The 27,914-nt window shown below is 39.8% G+C and overlaps 1 protein-coding gene across 4 annotated transcripts; it reads right to left on the minus strand.

Annotated features, from left to right (window-relative positions):
- Positions 1-4,445: 4,445 nt before the first annotated feature.
- Positions 4,446-27,511, minus strand: drd2l (dopamine receptor D2 like). 4 transcript variants are annotated; one of them, XM_071470391.1, is made up of 10 exons: positions 26,954-27,511; positions 24,526-24,658; positions 24,177-24,361; positions 18,071-18,466; positions 16,266-16,375; positions 14,429-14,565; positions 11,371-11,588; positions 10,368-10,451; positions 9,764-10,118; positions 4,446-8,509 (listed from the first exon to the last, which is right to left on the minus strand). In XM_071470391.1, exons 4-10 carry the CDS (start codon positions 18,437-18,439, stop codon positions 8,313-8,315), a joined length of 1,470 nt encoding a protein of 489 aa, XP_071326492.1. In that variant the 5' UTR covers positions 18,440-18,466; positions 24,177-24,361; positions 24,526-24,658; positions 26,954-27,511; the 3' UTR covers positions 4,446-8,312. The 4 variants fall into 4 exon arrangements, with proteins under 4 accessions (XP_071326492.1, XP_071326491.1, XP_071326493.1 ...); XM_071470390.1 differs by having other exon boundaries at positions 24,177-24,364; XM_071470392.1 differs by lacking the exon at positions 24,526-24,658.
- Between the last annotated feature and the right edge of the window lie 403 nt (positions 27,512-27,914).

Genomic DNA, 27,914 nt, shown 5'->3' on the forward strand with positions numbered 1-27,914 from the left:
TAGTTTAGCATGATAGCATGCCAACACTTGGTTATCAGCAGTAAATACAAAGTGCAGCTGAGGGTGAGGGGAATGTCATGGGTTTTTCTAATGTCAGGGAATCTGCAAAGTTTTTATAATTCATCATGAGGGGTGCAGGGATGTCAGGAGCGAAATTCAGGGCAATCCAGCCAACAGTTGTGGAGACATTTAACTCAAAAACATGTTGGCGATAGTGGCAAAGTCAGGGCATCACATCAAAGTTAGTAGGATTCATCCTCGGGGGACAATGAATGAATTTGTGCCAATCCTTCCAAAAGCTGTTGAGGTATTCAATCTGGGAGCAGTAGACCGACTGAAAGACTGACAACCATACAGCCATAAAAATATTCTGTAATTCTGTTTGTTTAGTGAAATATCTATTATTTGTTAGTTTTGTTACATGTCACTGTTTATTTTCTTGCAGTTTCTGGGTTTTCACTCTTTCCAAAAGATTTTCTGAGCTGCTGTTTTTTTTTTTTTGTCATATTTTTTGTGTACTTTGGGGCAACCTCACACAAACGATCTATAATACATCTAAAATGTCTGAGCGGTGCTTGCTCGTTGTTTATAGTGTGAGTGAGTTATATCCTGCTCATCTTTTCATGACATGGGTTTATTAGAAGAGGCTTTCACATGGTGGTGGAAGCCAGAAAGCAACACCTGCTACATGACAGCACCCTTCACATAACACCACAAAATGCTGGGCCCTGCAAGCTTGTTGGCTGCTAAAATTAGCATTAGCTAGCATTAGCATTAGCATGAGCCCCAGGGGGCCATGTGCCCAGCCATCCAATATAACATTAGGCTAAGGAAGCTGCCAGGACATTGCATCTTTATTTCTCACTGTTAGACTCTTATTAGACACTAATAAGACTCTTATTAGACTTTCTTAGAGTGTAATTTGTGACACATTACAACAGAACTGTATTGTAAACTAAAGTGAAATCTATCAGCATATTGTAGTTGTTTTTGCAGTTGTTTAACTTTAGTAAATAAAGTATATAAATAAAGTTATACAAACAGTTGTTACTGAGTAGTTCCTCATTGAATATTATGATTAAAACACTGCTATCTGTGATTTGTTGTCAAAGAACCCATTGTGATATAATAGTGAAGTAATGAGGAACTATTCAGTATTAACTCTGATTCACTGTACTGATCAAAGCTCTACAACTGTAAAAACAACCTGAATACGCTGATGGATTTCACTTTAGTTCACCAGACAGTTCTGTTGTAATGTGTCACAGATTGAGCTCCAGGAAAGTCTGACAAGAGTCTAATTAGTTTCCAAAAGAGTCAGTGGGAGATAAAGATGCAATGTCCTGGCAAGTTCAATAGCCTAATGTTAGACTATGATCTTGTAAAATCGTGTCTAACAGTGCATCAGGCTCTCTTATTTGGTTTCTAATTACAGTTCAATTTGGTGTAATAGTGTCTAAGTATTGTTTATTTTGGATCTAATATGGAATTATGAATCAATAATGGTTAATCTTAGATGCTGTTTCTAATTAAAACATAATTTAGTCTGTGGTGTCCAATTGGGGTAAAACTATGTTTATTTACTGTCTAATAAAGAATATTTTATTTCTAGTTTTGTCTAATTTGATACAAAGTATGAAAACGAGACTTTGTTAATACAACTGAACAAACGACATTAGTGGTGAGGTAACACAAAGATACTGAAAGAGTAAATGCTTTCGTCAAAGCCTGTGAACAGATACAGAGCTGCAAACTGTCTTTAAACCTTGGCACACAAAGCTCCCACACAGTGTACAAGATACAGTCTATGGTTACAAGTAGCATTTTGACCTTATTCTTAGACCTGATTCTGACTGGACAGTGACAGTCAAATCACAAAGCAGAGTCCAATCAGAGGGAAGTGGTTCTATTGCCTGCAGATCTTGAAAGGTGTAGTAGATTTAAAGATAGATGACGGCACGGGCTTGAAAACCTACTAGACTTTTAAGGATCTGCAAGCAACAGAACTACCTGCCCTCTGATTGAATTGTCCAATCATCGTCCAATCAGATTCAGATGTCAAAATAGTGTCACAATTGTACTTGCAGCTTCAGTGTCACACACTGTGTGGGAACTTTGAGCACCAAGTTTTATAAAACAGTTTTCCGCTCTGCACCTGGTCAGATGTTGACAAAAGCACTTCTTTGAGTGTTTTTTTTGTTACCTCACCACTAATACCATTTGTTCAGATTTTTTTTTATACAAATACAATTCCCTTCTACACAAGCACAATTTCTTCATATGTACAAACTTGAATTTCTCATGCAGATTTAGAAGTTTACAATGGTTGACTTACAACTACATTTGGAATTATTTGTGAACATCCCATTCCAAGTTCAAAATGCTTTTGATGCCAATTTGGGTCCATACAGGTATGGGGTGTAGTCATGCCAGAGAATTACCATTTCTTTCTGGTTGTCAGGGACCATACATGTGGTAATGGCCTGATGTGGACTCTGGCATCCCTATGAAAACACACGATTATACTAAATAAAATAAACTTTCCACTGATGGGGATATGGGGCAGCTCTTTACAAAACAATACTGAGTATAATTTTTTACTTAAAATTCACTTCACTTACCGTCAGGGCTAGTTATGTAGGAAGCTGCCATCTGTTTCAAAGGAGGTGGCTGCACGCAGCTCCAACTGTTAGCAGGAATCCTGGAAAGATTTGATAGTTTTCCTTTAAGTGAAAGACTGACTTAACAAAAGATTGATCAGTCATCCATTTAAAACTCATCGATAGCTGGTCAGCACCCCTTTTTTAAACAAGGTACTTACATACAGCGGAAACAGGATGCAAATCGTGATACCTAAAACAATTGTCATATGATCTTTTGGCCAGATCGTCCTCCCCTACTCACAAATAATTTCGAAGTTTGTATGTCTATAAATATACCTTCATGAGAAATTCAAGTTTGAAGAGATTTGTATCTGTAAAAAGAAACAAGACAAGACTGTGGGAATAAAGCTATGAACAAATGACATTAGTGGTGAGGTAACTCAAAGACACTGAAAGCAGAAAACGGTTTGCATCATTTGGCGAAGACTTGAGTCTGGGCGGAGAGATCTGGTGTTCTGACGAGTTTTGCCGCTTAGTCTCATTGACACACAGGAAAGAATAAATCAGCAAACATGAAGTCCAGAAAAAACAGGAGCTGCAAGTGACACAAAATCCATAAAGTTAAAATCATTAAACTTAAGGTGCGAGAGAAGGAAATGTTCAAAGTTCATAAGCTGCAGCAAAACTCCATAAAGTGCAGCAGGAAGTGAAGTTAAAAGACCAACAGCAGCTTTCATGAAGTTCAAATGAATAAATAACAATCACAACATGTATACATATACAGTTCATTCATTTGAAAGCAATTATGACTAAATTAAAGGCTTAAATGTCACTTTATTCCTGTGCCCAAAGATAGTTAAGTCTGTCCTAAATCCTCAAATCAAGCCATTCCTTAGACAACACAAGGGCCACTGACTGTTAAGTATCTGCAAATATGTATCCCATTAAAATATCCATTAAATGTCATAAGTGACAAATTAAAATGTGGAGTGCAGGAATTGGATCATTCTTTTTAACTGAATCCCCACAAAGAGCTACTGAGTGCAAATGATTAACTAATGCAGCAGAAAAACAGACAGGGTGTATCAACACGTCAAGTGTGTGACAGTTACCCAGCCAAGCCACTTTAATTTGGCACCGCTTGATGATTTTTATACATCTATTATTTTACGTAGAAGTCTGGTGTTGGGCCAGCACAGCAGAGAGGGATCATGATTTTACTTTTGTCATTGACTTGCTTGCAAATGCCATAGTCTAAAAAAGTCAAAGGCTCGCTCTAATCAGTCAGGCCACTGAAGTTATACTGCTAAAGTTGCTTTCAGCAACTGGGGGAAATGAGTTACCTCTCTAACCCCATAATCTACAGTAGCTGTGCAGTGTATCCCCCAACAGGTCTCATCCAGTTTTTAAATTGGATGTAAAGTTTAAAATTTGAAACACTTCTTTTGATGAACAAAATTGCACAAACATTTTATGGCCTCACAGCATCAGAGTCCCATTAATTGTCATAGAAAATCACAGATTTTAAGGTTCTGCCTTTGGTCTCTAACTTTAGAGGAGAGTGCTGCATGTTCACAAAGGCTGAGCAAGCTTTTCTAGGGCATGGGAATAAGAAATGTGAATTCTTAAAGGGTTGGATTCTCCTTTGAACGCACAATCCATTATTATAATATAGTGTTTCATCCTCAAAGCATCTGGTGCAGAAAAATAACAGATTAAAATGATAAATATTGAGCCTGTAGAGGACATTATTCAGATGATTATGTAAACTTGAAAATGAAAATGTAATTAATGAATGACAATGAATATGAGCAAAACAGGAAAAGCAGTCAGCAGGTTCCATTTGAAAGTATTTAATCTTTTGCAGTCAGTCAGGTGTGAGTGGTTACAGTTGAGTGGTTGTATTTCTACAAATGAGGAAAGTGTACATACAGGTCAAAATCTATCATATTATCTTGAATAAAGCAACAAACCATCCTAAATCAGCATCAATATATCAATACAGCCTGGCTTTAAATATATAATCATGTGAGAACAAACCAAGGAGATTAGAGGTAGTACTCAATAAAATAAACATTACTTGAGGAAAAAAAAGAAATAAACTACTCACTCAAAGCACACAGGAATGAAATGATGAAGGTCTAACAGAGAACGAGCTCAGGACACAGAACAAAGAACACTCAAGGCACCTGTGTGAGCTGCCCAGTCAGCACACCTGTGCTCTTCAGCCCAGCAGTCATGTGACCCCACTTCTAACAGGATCAGTTATCTAAGTAGAAATTGAGAAGATAGTGTTCAATGACCATATTAAAATCTAATATTTAATCACAAAGGCTTCACCTGCTCTACATTGGCAATATTTAAATCCAATGAGTAAACAGCGCCCTCAGTCCATTCATTACGTGTCACTACGCTCTTGAGGGGTCAAAATGAACGTTAGTTAGGATGTCACTTCCTTGTCGTTTGCCACTTTGTCTGTCTGGTACTGTGGCATTGGCTTCTTTTACCAGTCTGTGTATGAAAGTGTGTTTTATATCAATACATGTTGATGTATTTTACCAGATGTACAATTTAAATAATTTTAAACGTATCACAGTAAGTGATAAGATGCAAAAAAAGATACACACACAAAAAAAAAAAAGAATTTATATGTTGATGATAACCATGGGATACAACAGGGAAAATGTTGTGTTTAGCCACTTCCAGTTGATCCTCCATCGGGACGGGGAGATGAGAAATGTTGAGAAATCTTAATGAGAAATAGAGGAATGTTTGAAACACTTGAAGCCTTCTGTATGATTTATGATACAGTGATAAATTGAGATCTGCATGTTAGAGTTGCTTTATGAAACAATCAAGCTCCATTAGGAAGGTACTGAACCTCCCAGAATTCTTTGCAAAGTAAATATGGGTCTTTCAGTGGATTTAACAAAAAGCTTTTAAAATATAGTGAGACATTTGTAACTATACATTTGAACTACATAGTTTAATTTGCTTACATTTATTTTCTTTTACCAAATTTCTCTCAATGTGTGCATTAGGCATAACATTTCTATGCTGTCCATTGAGCTTAACAATATATGCCATTTTAATATTTAATATTTAAGTTGCATTGTAACACAAATTAAGGTTTTAGGACAAGACAAGACGAGACGAGACAAGATGAACTTTATTAATCCCACAGAGAGAAATTTGTATTGTTACAGCTGCAGGAGGATTATAGATGAAGGCAGGTATTAAGGACTCACATCTGGGTGCACACAGAAGACCATTGTTATTCCTGCATTGCTTTATGACTGTGCAACATAAACCAAGATTATGAAGACTGTGAAAAGGCTCAAGTAATGTATTAAAAATTCTCATGTTTGTGACCCGTTTAAAGTTTGAATAAAGTTTTTAAAGGAAGGTAAGAATGTGAAGAAAGAGGATGAGTAAGACTGTAATACGTTTCTGTCTTATTAACTTCCCTCACAGCTAAACTGGACCTAAACTACAATGATTAATGGATGACTGGTGATCTGGGCTGTAGGTACGCTGCTACCAGGTTGTTTGTATGTTTGTGTGAATGTGTGTCATTGTGCACCTCTGTCTATATGTCTGTTTATCTATGTATGAGTGTTTATGTGTGTGTGAGTCTGATAAGCTGATTTACTGTGCTTTGGTAGTCACATTGTGTAAAAGAACACAAATTTGTCTACAATCTGGGGAAAAAATGATGGGCATAAAGTGAAATTCGTGGCTGTGAGGACGAGTTAAACTGAAATTTTTCATACCAGTCGAGCAGTTTCTCCCCACTCACTCTAGCTGTAAACATTCCACCACATACACACTAATGTAAAAATCTGAAAAGGTACAGAAAAACTTCAGCTGTAGCTGTGTAATAACTATGAACGGTATTTCAAAGTTGAATACTACCAAAAATGAAGGCAAGTTTCTGAACATGTTGACTTTTTCTAGCTGAAAGTATGAATGAATAGAGGGGGTTGAAAAATACATGAAAAGTTGCGGAAAAACAGAGATTTTGAACATTCTGTCCATTCATCTTAATTGGAAAAAATGTCAAAAAAAAACATTGAATGTTTTGGAAAGTATGAAATATATCCAAAAAATGGAATACGTCTGATAATGTCTTAATTGAGCTGAACATTTTTAAGTTTGAATGAAGTTTCTATGTTGAAGTGTCTAGAAGGAGATATGAATTAAAAAACTAATAATAAAAAGGTTTTGAAATTGAGGAGAATATAATCACTGATAAGTTAACTTTTGAGGTGCTGAATGGAATTAAATAATGTGTAAATGGGTTCAAAGCAACTTAAAGAACTCTCTTCAAATGTTCAAAGGGAGCATGTGTTTTTAATCAATAAGGCAAAACACAAATTTAAGGGCCCAGTAATCTTTTAAATGTTAAACACAACTTGTCTAAAAGGAGAAGTAAAAAAAAACACCCACATATATGCACACACTGCACGTCTTCCAATCTCAGTATTAAATAATAGGAAAAAGCCCATGGCAATATTTTGCACTATACTGATAGAAAGGTTTAAGAAAAAAAACAAAAAACAATATTCATCTGAAATCCTGACTTCTGACTCTCCTGTCTGAATACCAAAGTGTGCAATACGTGTGTAACTTTACATAGTCACTGGCGCTCTTACTGTTTTTTTACTACTGGTGCCTCTGCAGAGGTTCGTTTATAAGTATAATGTAGTACATTGCTGGTATTGTGTAACTAGCTGTGCTTCCAATCATGCTTTGCAGATACATTTATTCAGTTCTACTTATTTTATTTTGAGCTGGTAAAATCTCTGTTGGGACAAGAAAAGTTGTTTCAACTTGTTATAATGGAGGCTTTTTCAAAATAAAGTACAATAGTTGTGAACCATGTTCTAAACCAGTTACATTAGTATTTACAACACCAAACTTTAAATGTATGCACACTCATTAAAAGCAGAAAGTGTACACACTGAATTCACCATCTGCTCAATCAAATCAATAATTCTGCTTTGATGTAACTTCAGTGGGTTGTCAGAAAGTATGAAAAATGATCAAGCAAAAAAAAAAAAAAAAACAAACACAGAAAAAGGTTTGTGCTGGACTCTGACATCAGAGACTTACACCAATCCTTCGAGAAAGACGAGCACATGCAAACAAATAACAAGATGCTGTTTTTCAAGATTACAAGAAAATACAACAGTGAGAGTCTGACATGGATCAAGTGTTTCAGTAAATCGGGAAAACAGTCACGTCTCAGGGAGGCTCACAAAGGTGGAGTCTTGTGGTCGGGATGCTGTGGCAAAATCTGCAGTCCTCACATATTCCCTTTGCAGACTATATGTACACAACACAGTGCATGTCTTCTTTCCCATCTCCAGCTTGTTTGTGTTTCTTGTAGCTGCGTTTTACACACTCTTTTTTCTTTTGCAGTCATCTAGCAGTCAGCAGTGTGTTCGTTTCTTCTTGTGTCTTTCCCCAGTTTTGTCTGAGCTGCTGGTTCCATTTCTCGCATCTGTAATTTTCCAGAAAGCTAGTATCACTTCACCCTACAGTCATCCATTCTCTCTCCTCATCCCACTCTTCCTGTGTATCAAAACTTTATCTTATTTACTTTCTCTTCCACTCACTCTCACGTCAGATCTCACGTCAGATCTCAAACAAATGCCACCCCTTTTTTTTTTTCTTGACAGTTGACACTTTTCATCTCTGTGGCTCTCAGCAGTGCAGGATCTTGATGAAGGCTTTGCGAAACTCAATGTTGAAAGTGGTGTAGATGATGGGGTTGACGGCACTGTTGAGGTATCCCAGCCAGGTGACGGCGCTGTACAGTGAGGGCGAGATACAGCAGCTCCTGCAGTGGGCCTTCAGCACATGGGTCAAGAAGAAAGGCAGCCAGCAGATGATGAACACACCTTGGAGACAGGACAGGAAGTAGATTAGTGGCCCCGCATGTACATTATGTGCCACAAATAAAACAGGGATATAATTAATGAAATATCCTGCCAACTTCTGCATTTGTACAAAGACAGATAGCTAGACACATAGAGAGGACACCATCAGTCACAATTACAGGGACAAAGCAGCCAAGTCACATAAATCATAAAACAGATGAGCTTGATGAGAAACAAAATACAATCAAATAAAAAGCCATAAAGAATGGAGGCCATAGAAACTTTTTCCTTAAAGGTTTTCTCCAAATATCCATTCAAAACCTTCGATCTGGCTATATTCAGTTTGTACAGAACAATAATGTGATTTTCTGCTTCAAGAAGACAATGCCTATTGCAGTTTGCAGTGAATGAGAGTGATGAGCACAGCTTATACTGTACTATGCTCCTGATAATATAAAGAATGGTAATATATAGAATAAATAGAAAAGACAAACCCAGTTAAACTGCAGAACGTTTACACATAAAATGGTATTTTAAAATCAGACTTTTGTGGTACTAAGGGACAAGGGGAATTGATTTAGTGTTGGTTGCTACAGTTATTAAATACCTGCTCATTATATCATTTAAGAATATTTGTTTGTCTTTCTTGGAAAACTCTAGTGGAGTCTGTCTATGAACTATTTTTCCCTAACTTCATTTTTTTCCCTAAAATTTCCTAAAAATTCCCTCAAATATGATCAATATCCAAAACTTAAAATTTCAAAGAAGACCAAAGTAACACTGAATTCTGTGAGCAAACTGGATTTGAGTGGTTTTAAAAGAAGGGTTCAACATTTTCAGATGTACACCTATCCACTCTTGAGAGAGAGTTTGGATGAGAGGATCGATATAACCAGATATAAAGTGTTAACTAGTGAGCTTTAGAGGTGCTGATAGTTTTGTGTTCTTTGGCTAAGGCCTGGCTAGCTGTTTCCAGTGTTTGTGCATAGCTTTGCAACCTGTTCCCTGGCTCCGGCCGCATACTTAACAAACAGATATGAAAGCAGTGTTGATCCTCTCATCTAACTCTGAGTGAGAAGGAAAATGAGTATGTACTTCCAAACATTGAACTATTTCTCCAGGATATCAAATTTAGTGAATATTCACGTAGACTAATGTTTTTGTATACAAGGCAAACAGCTGCGCACGCACACACACACACACACACACACACACACACAGAGTCTGGCTGGCTACAAGTGTGTTTAAAGTTAGTCTGCACCTCCCTCTGCTCACCGAGCACAATCGCGAGCATCTGTGTCGCCTTCCGCTCCTTCTGCTGTGACAGCCTCCCTCTCACCCTGTCCTTAGTGATGCCCCATTTCTCTCTGCCTCCACTGCGCTCCCTCCATCCCTCACGTCCCCTCATGCCGTCCTCGAGGGTGGGGGGGCGAGGTGTCAGAGCTGATCGTGCCACGGTTGAAGGAAGAACCGGGGTAGGTCCTACTGAGATGGACAGGGAGATCCTCGCCCGCCCCGTGTGGGAGGAGGTCTGGGGAGCAGGGGGAGGAGCCAGACTCTGCTCGGTCTGCGGCAGGAACTGACCCGGCTCCACTTCGAGAGGGTGAACTACCGCCTCCTTCACCAGGGTCTGACAAACAGAGAGGGAGGAAGGAGGGTGAGGGGTGTAGGCACTGGGGGACAAACAAAGGTGTGGATGCTTGATTGTAAAGATGAAACAAGGGTCGGACGAAAAGGGACTCGTGAGAAATTCATGGATGTTGGACAGAGAGGAGGGAAAACAGGAGCATCAAAGTAAAGGTAGCAGACTGCATGAGGACAAACAGGAAGTGACAGTGACGAGACAGACCCCTTGCATCAACTTGGTCAAGAAACTCACCACTTTCTTGCGCTGTGGGGCTGCAGTGGCAGGTCTCAGGATCAGGGTGCATAACTTCACGTCTTCTGGTTGTGTGCACTTATTCTGAAATTGAAGGAGAATGCACAGTGTAAGAAAGAAGGATTCTGGAGAAACAGATACTGGATATTTGAGGTTAATGCTGATATCAATATTCAAAGAATAAAAAAAAAAAAAAAAAGATAATACATTAGTTGATAAGATTTTTTGATAAGAATCACTTCAATTTAATTAGATTTCTTATTACATATCAGCCAAAATATAAGCAACACTGATATATCTCTGCTAAACTTAAGTCAGCAAATTAACTAATTTCTAAATTACCCCAGAGTAATACTGTTACTGCTCAGGCTGGCCTAATGAACAGTGGCCTCGGTGTATTACCTCTGCCAAGGAGGTTGTGTTTTCACCCATGTCTGTTTGCTTGTTTGTTTGTCAGCAGGATTATGCAAAAATACACTGAACTGATTGGCACCAAACCTGGTGGAGGAATGGAACATGAGGAACCCATTTAGGGCAGATCTGGATTATTTACGATGAATTTGGATTTTCTTCTCTAAAGTCTGGTGTATATTGTTTGACATTGGGCTTGGTGGAGGTCTGTGCTCTCCTTGCACCCCTCTGATTTACTGATAACTCCACAATCATTTCTGATTTGCTTTCGTTCTTTTGTTTGAACTACTGTAAATATCAAATAGGTGACTGGCTTTCAGCAGGAAAAAATATCTCTTACACCAACATTATCAGGGTGTATTTTGGAGAAGACTGCGTAAAATTATACACAAGACCTTTAGACTATTTCAATATGATAGAACGGTGCAGCTATAAAATACAGCTATAGCTTTGACGGCAGCATATAGAACAACTTAGATCTGGAACGAGCTGATGCTGAATATTTGATGGTGTCAGTGCAGTGTGTCAGTGTGGCTTAGGCAGGATCAAAACAGTTGTTCACAGTTGACATCCATCCCATTACACATTCTACCTTCCTGTGTCGATGACCCTCTCCTGCCTCTGCAGCGCCTTGTGTGTGCAGGCCGTGTCTGCGTGGCGGGGCCGTGCGTCTGCCTCGTTTGCGCAGCACCACGCAGATCTGCGCATACACCAGCAACGTTACGATGAAGGGAACGTAGAAGGAAGCCACAGAGGAGTACACCACAAAGGCTGGGTCGGCAAAGCTGCATGTGGTGCCTTCACGGCTGGCTAATGCAGAGATGGAAAAGAGAAAAATGCAGAGAATTAATATTGTACAGAAACCTTCAGAGGATTTTACAATATTTAAGTTTTGTTTTAGTTCTTCCAAATTATGCTTCTTTGTCGCCCAAGATCAGAAAAGCAAAAGTTCAAAGTTTTGGGGGAAATGCATATTTGCTTTCTGTCCAAGAGTTACAGATAAGAAGATCTAAAATCTGTCTGTCAAATATATAGTCAGGAGCCAGGAACTGGTTAGCCTAGCTGGAAGTCTGGAAGCAGGGGGGAAAAGGCTAACTAGGCTTTGTTCAGTTTTTAAAAACACTTATGGGCAATTGCTAATTACCATAACCTGCATGTCCTTGGATTGTGGGAGGAAGCGGGAGAACCAGGAGGAAACCCACATAGGCACGAGGAGAACATGCAGTGTCCACACATGCAAACTCCACACAGAGAGGCCCCAGCTGGCCAGCAGGCGTGAACACAGAACCTACTGCTAACTACTGCAACACCGCGCCACCCACAAATGAGACACAACATGTACTTTACCTTTGGACAGCCTGGCTAGCTGTTTCTCCCTGCTTCTAGACATCACTCTAATAAACGAAGCTAACCACCTCCTGGCTGTAGCTGAGTATAATCAGTTTTCACATCTTACTCTCAGTCAGAAAGCAAACCAGAGCATTTCCCCAAATGTTGAACTATTTCCTTTCATTACAAAAACAAATGCTGAAGTTTTAAGCTCATTCTTGACCTTACAAAAAACATCGACTGAGAAAACAATCTGTCCACAGGATGCATTTAGTAGCTGTTGGAGGTTCGTATCGCACGTTCTTCATCACCAGATGGAGTTGGGCCAGTTGTTGTTGAATTGTAGAAGTTCAAATTTCCATTTAAGGAGTTCCCAAACATAATAGCTTTGGAAACTGACCTTGTGGAAAGATTGGTTTGTTTCCAAAGTGAAAGACTGAAATTTGAATCTCAGCTTGCTACTACTTTGCTAAAAGAGAATAAAATTAGACCATCTGCAATTCCACAACTACTGAGCAAATGCATTTACTAATGAAGACTCCAGACTAATGAAAGCTCCAGAACAGCAGCTTGAAGGACCTTATGTTGTTTACTCAACAGCTGAAATGCTGTTTTCATAAGAATTTTAGTAAACATATTTGTAAGGCGGTGATGATTGACCATTTAGTACAAACACTGGCAAGAACTGAATGCAAATCTACAAAAACACCATTCAAACTGCGTGCTGTCATCTGTGGCCAACCCATTACTGAGGAGAGTGCATTATATTTTAGCTTGTTCTTACGTCATTCAGCACCTTGCAGTGTTCAGACCCACAACTGAGGCTGTCAAACTCTTACACCACTTCCTGTTCTCCACTTACTCTAAAGTGGATTCCTTTGAGTTCAGCGTGAGCACATTCAAAACTTAAGTCCCTGCTCACAGCCGCCGTCATTAAGGCAGAGGTTAGCTGCCGAGCACCTTCACTCCTGATCCGTCTGTGAGACGACAAACGAATCGAGGATTATCTGCCCACTTGTTTGCAGGGCAGGCGTCACCTGTCACTCCATCGATGCGGGACAACAAATGGAAATGCTACTGAACGCTGCGTGTCTCTGCTGCAAATGGAGATTTAAGCACAACGTGGATTGATTTACTGCATGTTCAGGCCTGTTGAATGAGCAGTATGGTATCTGTTTATTATCTCGTCAAAGATTGATAATCAACTTTCAGGGACAGATGGACCAGGATATTGGAAAGACTGTGTGCATAGGAAAGTGTGCACAATGCTCCTTAAGTGAATAATAATAAGTCTTTGCTTCAATACTGCTAAGTTAAAAAAAACAAAAAAAAAAAAAACAGCTGTGGACTTAACAAGACATGAAGGACCCACGCTTCATTTTTCAAAGTAGCATACATTACATACATTTTCTGCCATAACTTGCACTGGTGTGGATCAGGCCATGGGGCCCACATATGACCAGGCAAAAATTGCTTTGAATAACAAAAACTGAAGCCAAAGATGTTTATCCTTACAGTGGCTTCAACAATAGACACTGTATCTGCAAAGAAAGAGAAAAGAAGGCCCCCAAATTTCTTTCTCAACAAAATAAAATCCCCTTTCCTCTCAAAATGTCAAGCAATTATGTGGAATTAAAGGCTGGGATGATAGATATGACTGTGACCCAGTATGGGATGAGTAAGAACAACACTGTTACAACAGTGAAGTATCCATATCCATACGATAAAAATATCTAGGGTGTTGTGGAAAGTCATAGTGAAGTCTGAAAAAGTCATACTTTTCCGGTTAGATCGGTGCCACATTCTGTTCTTTCAACATTCCGGGGCGCTAGTAATTAAAAGCAGTTGAAAAGAAATGGTGTTAGTGTCAGTGTTTTATCCACAGGAGCTTGAAGTTTCATTATAGTTTGACAGAAGGATTCTCAGCACCAGGTCCTCTTACTGGAAGGTTTCCAGAGCTTGCTGCCACATCATCTGACCATCGTCAGAGGATGGAGTTTGCTCAGTCGCTGTGAAAATGGCTCCGTTTTTTTTCATGTGAAGTAACTATGGAATTACTGCCGTGTGAAATCAAAACTAGCCACACTATCAACTGAGTTACTGACCATGTCACTGTATTTTCCTATCACAGACCATCACATTAAGTTTTCCTCTTTTATTTTCTCGAATTTGTGTTTTTTTTTCATCAAATCCTCACTTGACCTTGTTGGAACAACTGAATGCTTCTTCTGCTGTTGTCCTCTCAGACCCACACGAGCTAACAACCGCTAAACTAGTAAGTGGGGAGTAACTTGAGGGGACAGATCAGATGCAGCTGTTACCAGTGTTGTTGAGTCCAAACAGTAAAGGGCAGGAGATGGCAAAAGAGAGGAACCACACCACAGCGATCATCACCGCCACCCTCCTCCTGGAGCTGTATCTGGTGTTGTAGAGCATCGGCATGGCCACCGCCGTGTATCTGCAGCAGTACATACACAATGAGATACGTGAAACACGCAGGTAATACATTAGCATGCCTCGAACACACTCAACGGTGCCTCTATTTGAACACACACGTCAATACCCGGTAAACATGTACTAAAGCATCCTCAGACTTACTTATCTCATTGTCGTGTTCGCACATATTTTAAAGCAAGCTCTCCAACTCTTGATTCAGAGCCCAGGCAGACAAATTCCGTGTTTACCAAACAGACTAAAGCTGTCACTGCTCGTTTCACGGCCACGAGGACACAAAACACGCAACTGAAAGCGTGTCAAAACCAATTAGAGTTGTCCGCTGTCTGTGCAGGTGTGAGCTGTCTTCCTCAGTGAGCTGCTGTAATCCTGACTGCGAGCAGAGGGTCATGGACAAAAGCACAAAAGCATCCCAGATGCTATGATGATGAAACTTGGTTTTTATTAGAGTCTCCAAGAAGTCTTTGTTGTTTCAGGTGTCAGAATCCGCAACACACAGTCTGGAGATGTAGCTGCAGTGCTTTAGTGTTTCTGAAGATACAAAAACATCCCTGACAGACCAGCATTGCCATCCCTAAAGCCCAAACTCCAGCAGTAATGATTATACAGTCATTACACTGCATATCATGATTCTCTTTGGGTTTGTCCAGTTACTGTCCATCACCCAAAACCGGAGGACCACACACAAGGAGGGCTACGACTCCTACACTGTTAATCTGAGATGGATGTAAGCAGCCTCAAATTATAGCTGCCAGCACATTAACCTTGCTGTCATTTGCAGTTGTTCATTTTAAATTGCTTGGGCTAGAGGCCCAGGCAGCTTTCTCACTGCAGTGTGCAGTTTAGCGTATTCAACAAAGCAATTAAGTCTCTATCTTTAGTTATTGCACCAAATTGCACAAGTCTAAACTGGTGCAGCCTCGATATGTCACGTTGTGAGAGGAATTAGGACGCAGCTGCAGACGGCCTGCCTGCTGGGCATCCGGTCACATCCCAGTGGACCCACGAAGAGGGCATCAGGTGGAAGACCACATCATCAACCACAGTCTCCTTGACCCATAACGACTGCAGAGGACATCGTAAAAAGACGCAGTGGAAACCTGTCATTACCTGCTGACTTCTGTCCTGACAAGTTGATAATGATGCATCTTTATAGTGGATGTGTGTATGTGCGTGTAAATGCAGGTACATGTGTTGCCTGCTCTTTTTTTAGCCCAGCCTGCACCAAAAGATCAAGGTTTAGGGTACAAAGTAAAGAAATGATACATATCTAATTGTATATATTATATATAACTATATTATTTTCTATTATTTATCTTTTTCTTAAGTATTTGTTACTGTCATTTGCAGTTTTTTTTCTCTCTCTTGCACTGTCCGCTTTGCTGCTGTAATACTGAAAAATTCCCCACGTGGGACTAATAAAGGGACTAATATCTTAATCTTAATCTTAGTCTTTATCATTGATTGAATGTCATCTTTGTTATTTTGGTCTTGATCGCTGTGAAATTATTCATCATTAATTAACTTTTTCTCTTGCTGAAATTGAATTTTGGAGAGAAGAGATCAATTGTAAGAAAAGACAGAAAAATGATGAGAGTGTTGGTTAAAAGCCCAAGAAAATAAGATGATAAGAAGATAAGAAGCACAGAGAGTAAACTAAGCACCAAAGTAAGAGCAAAGAGTAAAGTGAGAGGAAGAATCCACCTGTCGATGCTGATCGCACAGAGGTTGAGGATACTGGCAGTGCACATCATGACGTCCAGGGTGAGCAGGATGTCACAGTGGATGAGGCTGAAGCGCCACTCTCCCACCACCTTTAAGGAGACAAAGTGACATTACGGTTAACACGTTTTCCCTTTGCCTTCATTTTTAACCTGTGTGCTTTTCAGTGACTTTTATTTCTTCTCTCATTTTGTACATTCGGGCCAATATAATATGTTGTCACACTATAGAGGAGCAGCATTAATATTAACCAGGCTGGTTCGCTCTTCAGTACAAACTTTTTCTCCCTAACAGAGTATGTTTAATATTTAATTCCATTTCTTCTTCTCAGTAGGCCATCAGGATTCGCTTCTGAAGTCATCCAATTTAGCCACGGAGAATTTATGAGTTTCATTTAAATCCAATATCATGATGAAAAATGTGGCTTTGTTGTCACATTGGAAAGTTGTATTGTAATAATTAGTACTTCACAATAACATTATTTGTTTATAATCAGTGAGGCATGACTTATAATTCTCAGTCAGCTTCAGACTGAATTCATTGTTGAAGTTCATTTATTTTATTGGGTAAGTTTCTTGGCCCTGCACTGAACCCTCCTCTGGGGCTATTTAAATAAATACTTGAGACTAAAACAATTTGTAGTACTAATTAAAGCTAACTACTACTGATTAATCAATTAGTTAATCAACAGGAAAGATATCTGCTTCTTTTCTGATTTGATTCATTATTTGAACGGTTTTTATGCAACAATGCCGAACATTTGCTGATTTCATTTTCTCAAACGCGGAATTTGCTGCTTCCCTTTGTCCTACATGAGACTAATTAAGTTTGGGTTTGGGGCTGAATGTTGGACGAAACTAAAGATAAGATAACTTTTAATTTCCCAGAGGCTGAGAGCAGCCATAGTGTAGAAAGCTGCAGCAGAATAATGCAGGACACAACACAACTGTTGCACAGGAAAGATTCACTTTAATGCAGGGGAGGATACGTGCGGTCAGCTCTCTGCATTCAGGAACGCTGTGTGGTTTGTTATGGAGCTGAGATGATTATTTAGTTTAATCGATTAGTCAATCAATAGGGAATTAACCTATTTTGGATAAAAAATGAATTCTTTCATACTCAATTTTATACTTAATTAAAAGGAAAATAGTTCTTTCCTTTGTCTTATATGATAGGAAACTGACCATCTTTGGGTTTTGTCTAGGATTTGATGACACCACCTTGGACTTTTGGAAAATGTGATGATTTTCCACTATTTTCTGACATTTTACAGATGATTATTTTCTCGATTCCTCATTAACTGATTGATAAATGCCTGTTATCGAAAGTCAACCAGTTATCCAACATCCAGAGATATTCAGGTTACTTTCACATATGACAACAGGAAAGCAGCAGATCCTCACATCTTAGAAGCTGGAAGCAGAAAATTATAATATTTTTTTCTTCTGAAAAAACTAAGATGATTAATCAATTACCAAAATAGTGAATTTTCTGTGGATTGGCTGATTAGTTGATTTAGCTCTTATATGGTCAATCAGGAGAAAAACGAGTAGATTAATTAATAATGAATATAGCTGTATGATAATTTCATTAAAATTACATTTATTTGTCATATGTAATACAAATCTGTTTGTCACTATTTTGCACCTGCTGCAATGTAAAATCACTTAATCCCAAAGAGAAACATTTTTATCCACTTTTAGTTCCCAGTGGTCAGAGCACTGACCACACAAAAATACAATGAATGAAAAACAAAACTGCAAACACACACACACACACACACACACCTCCAGATAGACGCCCCAGGGCATGACCAGTGTGGCCAGCAGCAGGTCGGACACAGCCAGGGAGACGATGAGGTAGTTGGTTGTGGTCTGCAGAGCTCGCTCCCGAGAAACAGCCACGCACACCAGCACGTTACCGAACACCACGCAGAAGATCAGGAGCACCAGCAGCACGGCGTAAAAGTTGTACGGCGGGGAGGAAGGTGACGGAGAGCTGGTGCAGTTGGAGGAGGTCAGCGAGGAGGAGGAGGTGGGGAAGGTTATGGGGGAGTAAGAGGGGTCATGGGTGACAAAGACAGAGAAATTGTGCTCTAAGGAGGACAGAGGGAAGGAGAGAGGGGAAGTCTCATCTGACTCGTTGAGTAAAGTCATGATCTCGCTCCAGTGGACATGGTCAGGCTGAAAATTGATGACATAAAGAGAGGAAGAGAAAAATACCTTTCATTGTTCTCTGTGCCAGCAATTCAGAGTTTCACAATGGATCCAACAAGTATTAGCTTCAGAGTCTGACAACAGAGGGAAATTAAAAAAATAAAGGTTATTGTGGCATCAGGGCCTGAAATTTGTCTTTGGTCTCACCTCAGTGACGCAGGACGCCACACGTGGGAAATGCATACAATACAAACAATACAGCAGCTTGCCTATATACACACACACATGCAGGCACACACTATCAAGGTTACCTTATTTTCTTTTCTAAACCACTGACTGAGGGGTAAACTACTGTCAGCATCACTGCTTTTACACAAATAAAATCAGTTTAAATGGTAACAGTGAACGCTCTCAACAGCTTGGTTTCACAAAGCAAGTTGTTCTAATATCAAGATTCGATGCTATCTGACTTCTGGCTGTTTTCTCCTGAAGGTGACGATGATGTCGGCATTAACGAGCTATGTTTACATTCACTAATTGTCCTTGACAAATGACTTCCATCATGAAACGTGCAAAATCAAAATCACTGCTAACGACGGAACCGTTCTTCTGACCAAGCCGACTGCTCTAATACGTTCAAACTGTCCCTCAGCGAGCTGCACACAAGCTTAACAGGGTTATTCACAGCTGAGACGGAATTATACACTTTCTGTTTGAACATACAGATGGACCATGGAGAAATGGCGTGGTTAAAATTCTCCCCAGAATTGTTTGTGCAGTTTAAAAATCACAAGCTAAAAACAACGAATGACGGAAACTAACCGTACTTACTTGAGCCTGAATTTGCACGCTGGCTTTGTGATGCAGCATTTACATAATGATTTGGAAGGAGACAATTCACAGGATGAAAAAGCTGAATTCAAGAATACATAATTGTCCTCAATTTCCAAACTTCTGCTTCAAACTCGCCATTAGTCACAGATTGCTAAGAGGAGGCACGATGAGGATTTACGACAACTTTTCTTCCTCTTTTCATCTCTCTATCCATCTGCTCTGACACACAGTTTGTATAATAGCATGTAAAAAGCTGCATAAAAAAATTATCAGTGACAGGAAGTTGAACCGGATGACCGATTTGCAGTGTCTCTCCTGTACGAAGTCTTTCTCGTTGGTCACAAGGTCATGAGTGAGTTCTTTAACACCACCTACACACCATCATGTGTCTCACATACTTACAGTACATATCGGCTGACTGACCTGGGATCTTCATTAATAATCAACACATATCCAATATGCGTTGAGCCTCACAAATCAATGAGCTATCCCCACCTGTTGGCCTTGCACCACTGGCCACAGCACCTGAGGAAAACATTACCCTCTGTGGCGCGTGTATTGATTCCACGCGGTTAGACATCGATTTGACTCAGTGGAGGACTTGATGGGGAGTAGTATTTAGATAACAGTATAGTGGCAGAGGTCAGTCCAGTTGCTACAGGGGGAAGGTGTGCAGGTATGAAGGACAGGGCCAGCAGTCAATCTGAGGAGCTTGAAACAAGCTTCGATGAAGGCCAGCGTTTGTCTAATGAAGTGCATTTCAGTAAAAGGTTGGGTGGCTAATGGCTAACGTCAGCTACTTAAAAACTCAAATCACAACAAAAACAAAAAACAAAAAAAACAACTTGAAAGCCCTTAAAGAGGCTATTTGTAACTTTTCTCCTTTCTTCGCCACTGAACATGAGTTCTTGTTGGGCGCAGGTTGTGGTGATTGTCTCTTGACAAGAGCGTTGGCCACTGTTGTCTTTACAAGACAAGAGGTTAATACACCCTCCGAGCAGCGCTGCGTCTTCAGGGCAGATTGGAGGCTGCAGTGAGTTCCTCAGTAGAGGAGAAGACGTGATTGAGATTGAGAATGACAGCGTTCACATTGGTGCTGCTTTCTAAAGGTGAGGACAGCTCTTGGTGAGTAAGGGAAAGGAGCTTGATGCTGAACTTGAAACGTTTCTTCTCGACTGGTAAGTAAACTGCCATTACAGCGAATGCTGGCTATGTAGCAAAAATACCTCCTTTCAAGTGGTTAAAGCTCCATCAAGGCTGCATAATCTTGTCAATTTAATAATCTAATGATAGAAAATGATAAGAAAACTTTAATCTGGATGCGATACATAGCCAGATTTGTTTTTGATGTAAAAAATGTTCAAATGTGCCCTGTCCTGTGATGTAAGAAAATGCATATAACATCAGCACCAAAAGTGAATTTGAGTTGAAATGATTAGTTGATTAATTCATTATTTGACTGACACAAAATTTGTCAGAAACCATTTATTTATGGCTTCATTGTTTATTTGCAAGAGCAAATTTATATCTTTGTGCTGCTGGCCAGACAAATGCTGCTGGCCAGATTGGGCTTTTTTTATTTTTTTTATTTTATACAACTGTTAAGAAACAAATCAACTAAACTAATTTATCTGACAGTAATAATATTCATATTAATAGAACTGGTTAAACCTTTCTTTATGAGGTGTACATATTTTCCATTGATTCCCTGAAAAATGCTCAACTGAGCTGATGGTTGTAAGCGAGAGAACAGTGAGGGATCATTTCTGATACCAACCACAAATGTACAAATCTTTCTTCCAACTATGTTTGTGGAGTTGAACCAATCTCTAATCTCACTCAAGTCTCTTTCATAACTGAGTTCAAAGATGTCAGAGAGGGAGATGCCCCAAAGACAGAGAACCAGACCAGGAAAAAGCTGTTAGCCAACAGACTGCAGTGCAGCAGTCACAGTTATCAGCAGAGGAGAGGGTGAAGTCCTCACACAGTGCTGGGGTGTACTTTGCCCAGAGCAGTTTGTGTGTTTTTTTTATTGCCTCTTTCTAAATTGAACTAAAACCTGTGTTACAATGAACCTGTTTTTTAAAATAAACCTAAACAGAAAGAGAGCAGCAGATATATTACTACTGATGTGATCACAACGCTTAATTTCAACATGCCAGATTAACAAAGTGATCTCCAGCCCAGCGCCTGGAAAGACCTTGTGGTGACATTGTGTGGCAGCTGAAGTTGTGTCTTTACAACTGCAACTAAACAGAGTAAGAAAACTGGAAATGTGCGAAGAAGCATGGACGTTACATCATTGGCTGTGGCTCAGGAGGAGTTGCCCACTGATTGGAAAATTGCTGGATTGGCTCCTCCAGTCTGAATGTCAAAGTGTCCTTGAGCAAGATACTGAACCCCAAATTGCTCTGTCATTGCTATCCCATCAGCGCATGAATGTGTGTGTGAATGGGTGAACGTGGCATTTATTGCAAAGTGCTTTGAGTGGTTGATAAGACCAGAAAAGTGCTGTATAGCTGCGGTCCGTTCAACAGCTTTTGAAAAACATATGTTTTCAGAATGAGGAAAGAAATAATGAACATACATTTTGTCGAAAGAGAAAATAGCAGCACAGTGCAGGGGACGCCGAGGTGCAAATTCAGTAGGATTGACCGTTTAAATGATTTAGCACTGGATCAATGAACACACTGGATTAACCCCTATAATCATTCATCATCTTGTTGTGCCCTCTTCTTCTGCGATGGTTCAGTGGCACTCGACTGGAAAATAAGCGCCACCTGCTGTTTTAACTCAATGACCGACTCCTGATGTTCGCACATTAGCAGTGGATGTAAATGTGCGTTAGTTCTCTCTTACATATGTTTCGTGGAAATACATCATCTGAAAACAAGTCTGGAGATCTCTAGGTCATTAAATACTTTCACTTGCAGAGGTGGCTGAACAGAAAAAGCTTGAGACAAATTATTTATGTGCAGCATTTTTCATCTGAATAAGAAAAGTGCTTCCACTGCCTCTTTAATTTTAATTTGGACAAACGGCAGCAGCTGCAAGAGACGATTTCAAATTTTTCACCAATTGCTCATGAATACCATCCAAAGAAATTATTATTTCTGAAAGTAATATGTGCGCAGCATGGAAAATGATAGCTTTAAGGGTTTCCAATAATAACCCTGTTTGGCTTTGACTGACACGTGCTCTGTCCTGCTACACAGCCAGAGCGACACCACGAGCAGTTTTTTATTGATTGTAAGGGGAAGGCATCATTAACATGAGTTTATTCGTTTCCTTTCAAAACAGGGTGCAATGATCCCTGCCCTGAGAAGTCAATTTAATTTCACACATGGCCACCGCAGCAAAGCTGCATAACAGTGTGTACATGTCTTAAAGAGCGCATACACTAGTGCTGCAGCTGGTTCCTTGAGGTCAGGGCTACAAACACCACTTTATTTTCTAAGATGCAGCTCTTAAGGGCAGATTTTACGAGACACGCTTGGTCCGAGAGTCGTGCTTAAGGAGTTGTTTTACTTTTTCTGACTCAGTGGAAGCACCCTTACGACTGTTCTTTCAGGATAATGCGTGATGTGATTTCTCCCTGTGCTCTTTGTTGCCTGATTGTCTTTCATGCTTTCACTCACAGTTCTCACCGTCACTGATTCCTGATCATTTAACATTAAAGAAAAGAAGGTTTTTGAGTAATGTGGATGAGCAGAGCCGAGTGGAATGAGCCTGATGTGTGAAAATGCAAATGTTTCGACAGAACTTCCTCAGTGTGGTGGAAAGTCAGAAAATAGCCACTGGGCTGGAAACTTGTTCAATTAGTTTTAAGTTGCTAATGAAGCGTTAAACTAATTTAAAGATCGTTTTACTTGACTAAACTGAATCCGAGTAGAAGTTTCTCAACCCTAGCCAAGGTTTTTTTTTTTAAACTTAGCCATAACATGTCAGTTATGGAACAGCTAAAAACGAGACATCGAATTCATGGTGCACAGAGCATGGCCACAATATCTAATCTGCGTTTCACATTTTGAGCTCATTTGTCAAACTTCTCAGAGACTGTGTTGTCCAAGCAAAAGATGAAAACGCTGGACACAGCCCAGATGTTTTCCACTCTACAAATTGTTGCAGTGTGTGTTTAAAGCAGCTATTCCGATGCAACTCCTGTGGCGCTGTCGCTCATTAGGACTTTAATTTACCTCGCACAGATTCACTTTCATCATTGGAAGAACAAAGTCTAATTTGAGTCTGAGCTGCAGGGAGCCATAACACCACTCAGGAATTCATGGAGGGAGATATTAAATGTAGCTGAAAAGCAAGGTCACGTGCAAAAGCAAGGCTGTGTATTGTATATTCAGAATGAATCAACAGAGATTCTATTCTTCTACACACCTTTAATTAAAACAATCTCTAAAAGTGAAAGATCTATGCATCAATATTTGGTGTTATATGGCAGTTATTACTCTTGAACATGAGTCCGCTACTTGTCCTTTAATAAGTCATTCTGCTCTTCACATTATGACCTTTGCCATCAAACAAAGAACTAATAAAACAGTCAATTTACCATCTTTACCTTATCTGCACCAACTACTGCCTCAGGCTGCGATCATTTGCTTTTCTGCCCCACACTTTAAAAAACGCATGAGCTAAAAATGCATAATGAAACAAGGGTGGTCTTTGTTGGAAAACCATTGTGCCAAAATGCGGACAAAATGAAGTTAACCACATTATGGATGTGAAAAACGGCACTGATGGCAAGAATACACTAAATATGTGCTGCTGGTGTTGATGTTAATATCATGTTTTGTGTTTTTCAATTTGAAAAAGTAACACCTTATTTTAACTGCAAGAGAAAAGCTTTTCTTTTTTTTTCTGCACTGTGTAATTATTGTTCTTGTGAACTGACCTCTCACTCCTTCAGTCCTGTGTCGCCTGTCGCCTGTGTCCTTAATCTCCCACCAGCCTTCATCACTCCATCCTTGTCTTTTATCTCCTCCTCCTCCTGTCTAATCTCCTGCTTCTCCTCCTCTGTAGCTCCTCTCTGGAGACACTTGACAGGTCTATTACATCCTTGGCCTTGTCTGCCCAACACTACTGGAGGAAAAAGAAAACACAAGACTCCTTCAATTTTTTTGCCCAAGCTTTGCTAAGGCTGTGAGCTGACCTGCAATAAATCTTTTATTTCTTTAACTGAGAGACAGGAATGAGTCGCAGACGCTGGGAATGATGTGGATGTTCGGCTGCAGTATAATCACCTCTCTGCTGGGACTGGGACAGAAAACATTCACGGTTGTCTGATACTTCTCAACCCCATTTCTACTCTCAATTCCTCCCAGAACCCCTCATGTTCCTTTTTTTTGCTGGTTTTTAACGAGCAGCCGGCGACTTCTGCAGACAAATTAAATTTTCAGGATTTAGTTATTTAGTTATACAACGCAGGAAAATTCATGGGTAATCTTTTTCTTTCCTTTTTCTTCCAAAAGATGACAATGCACTTGCTTTGTAGAGCAGCCATTCCAGCAATTAAAGATAGATTTTTTTTCTCTTGTAAGAGGAAAATCCAACAAGGGTTTGGATGGACAGCAGCAATTCAGAAGCACAGCTGCTTAATTATGTGGGGTTTTTTTTCCCAAGTGCTAAAACGGCACATTTCTCATATGGTAATATATACTCAATCAGCTGCCTGCACAGAGCTATGGCACCAATTATGATGAAATGACTTGTGCTGTGATTTGTGACATCCAATATAACACCCACAGTATATGACTTCACACCTTCAAATAATAAGAGATGAGATTAGATTACATAAATGCTTTCTCTTGTTATTTCCTTATAGCAACTTGCAAAACCACCAGATTTTTTTTTCCTTGTTAGTTTGAGTTTCTTATTGCTTTACTAAACAAAAAGGGAATCACCACAACACCGAGTCACATGAGGAGATCTCAACCCGGAGGCAGTGCTCTGAACCAACCACAAGCATCTTTTATTCAAGAAGGAATTTTGCATCGTCTCCATCTTTTATTTAGAGTGAGAGAGGGCAGCTTCTGGAAGCCAGCTCCAAGTGATGGGTGCAGACTTGAAATTAAAGTAAATTAGAGCAAACACATAATCACACCCCGACTGTTGAGCAAAAAAGGGTCTTCAGTGTGGTGTGTGATAGCACCAAGATAACAGCAAGGTCAATGTAATTCTCCCTACTTGCAGTTTAATCAGGGTTGGCTGCAATTTACACAATTACCCTCATGTCTCGCTGCCTGGCCTTTCTAAAACTTGCATTGCAGTAGTTTTGGGGGCAACATTATGATTCAAACAGTTTCCTTTGACTGAGCTTTTTTATTTTGAGAAAATGCCTCCAGACCAAACATAATGACACGTTGGCACAAATGAGAACTTCATAAAAGACATTATAATCATCTGCTTCTTCAATCCCAACAGAGACAAGGTGATTTAATCTCATCATTATGTTAGAGTCTCAGTGGACAACTACGTCATGCAGGTACACGATCTGAAAATACAAACATAATATATTAAATCCTAACGAAAGCAACATGGATGTTTGTGCAAAAGGGTGAAGTACAAACAAAATGTGAAGCAGCTCTGCAGGAATATAACCAGACCAGGATGAGAAATGAAATTCAAACTTTCATGGGACTTAAGGGACACGGGGACGAAATAATGACAATAAACATTATGACAATTTAGAGTGTCCTGTACATATCCTCTGTGCAAATATTAGCAGGAGAATAAGGCGCACCACATTTTGTACACTATTGGGCCTACGTGTCTATCTAATTTAATATGCTGTAATAGATATAGTATGTATTGCATATTTTATTTATGGTCCATCTTTTTAATAATTATTTTAACAGTGTTCTTATGAAATACACACATACATTTACATTTACACTCATTTGGCAGAGTTTTTATCTAAAGCGACTTAGACGTGAAGGACAGTGGTAAAGCTACAACACAGAAGGAAATATTCCTGTGAGTTTTACTACATCTATTGAATAAGTGCTGGGAGATTGGGTAAGGAAGTGCATCAAAAAGAACTAGTTAGACATGTTCAGGCTTTTAGGAAAGAATGTGCTCTCCTAAGAGATGAGTTTTCATGAGATTCTGCAAGATAGACAGATAGAGAGAGACCACCCCGCCCTCCTCTGATAGAATACATATATGTATAAATATATATGTATAAATTGGTTGATTAGGATGGGATGAATCTATTATATGTCAGAAAGTGACATCTTGAATAAACTGTAAATCAAATGTAGACTGCTCTTTTATATAATGAGTACTTTCTGGTTTATGTACTGTAGATTTATGATGTAATCTGTCTCTATATGACAACAAAACGTGCACATGTTCTTCATCTTTAATTAGTGCTCACTTAAAAAAAAAAGTGTGATTGAAGTCTTGCGTTGTACCTAATACATCATTTTAAAGACAAAGCTGCCACTGTGGGATCAAATGTGCAGCGTCGCACCGATTTCTGCATTTATCAGAGCAGACAGTTGTCAATCCGTGCACAATACCTCCAGGGAAAAGTGCACTCATTTCCTTATTAATGCACTAAAAAATCACTGTAACTAGTTCCCCACAAAGAGTGTGCATGCTCTGAGTCTCATCTGAACTGACAGGTTTCTACATGGAAATTAAAGTCGGTGTTTCGACATCACTTACCCTCTCTCCCTGCAGAGCTGCTCGCACTCAGGTCCGCTCTCCTCGCAGGAGCAGCAGCGGCTGGTGAGGCTGCAGCATCTGATTTCACTGTTGACGGCCGAGCCTCCCACCTTGAACTCAGCCAGTCAGTCAGTCAGTCAGTGAGTGAGTGCATGGTCCGCACACACACACACAGACCCTGGCTCCTCAGTAACACAGTCTCCCCATCCTCTCCCGGTCGGCGGGGGAGCCCGGGTCAGCGCGGCGGGGAGTCTGAGTGACGAGCCGCGGAGGAGGAGGCTGGAGGGTGGACAGAGTTGGAGGAGATGAGGACGGGAGGGATTCACGCAGATCTTCACGCCGAGTTTCGTTTGCTCATAGTTGTAGAAAAAAATCGCCAAGGCACGATTTGATCTGGTGGCAGAAATACTGTAACGCTATTGGATAAGGTGAATACTGGGGGCGGGGCCAAAACATCCTCAATATTAGGGGTTAAAGGTAGGCCTACACTATACTATTGTATACCTCTATAGTATACTATGTAGCTTTAATACTTTACCTAAAGGTATATGTGTACTATATTATATCTTATGGTGGACCTGTATGAAAGGTATAGTTACTATTCTATACCTCAAACGCACAGAGTCTAACTTCTGCCTCTAGGTGTCTCTTAATCGAAACTATAACAAAACAGCGTTTGGTGACATTGTGAGGTAGCGTGGGATTACGGGAGTTGTTGTTTTCATCACCACTGCCCTCGACTTCCCCAGATTAAGATTCCATCAGTCAATCAGGAGGTTTTTACCAGGAGCTGAATTATCTGCAGAAGTTTGTTTTGTAGATAGTCCAAAACAGACCCGGTCATTATAACCAGTAAAAACACAGAATAACCTTTGTTTTGATTGTTTATATGGTAACTTTTTATCCAGACAGTCAGGAGGTTTTTACCGGCAGCTGAATTATTTGCAGAGATGTCCTTTTG

The sequence above is a fragment of the Trachinotus anak genome, unplaced genomic scaffold (genome assembly GCF_046630095.1).
Source record: "Trachinotus anak isolate AG129_WGS33_773 ecotype Australia unplaced genomic scaffold, CSIRO_AGI_Tana_v1 ptg000032l, whole genome shotgun sequence".
Classification (NCBI taxonomy): domain Eukaryota; kingdom Metazoa; phylum Chordata; class Actinopteri; order Carangiformes; family Carangidae; genus Trachinotus; species Trachinotus anak.

Coding starts and splice junctions, on each gene's coding strand:
- drd2l (XM_071470392.1), bottom strand. CDS start 18,439: ATGACTTTACTCAACGAGTCAGATGAGACTTCCCCTCTCTCCTTCCCT. Junction 10,452..11,370: donor AGGGTCATCGACACAGGAAG/GTAGAATGTGTA, acceptor CTTCAATTTCAG/AATAAGTGCACACAACCAGA. Junction 10,119..10,367: donor CCCCACAGCGCAAGAAAGTG/GTGAGTTTCTTG, acceptor TCTGTTTGTCAG/ACCCTGGTGAAGGAGGCGGT.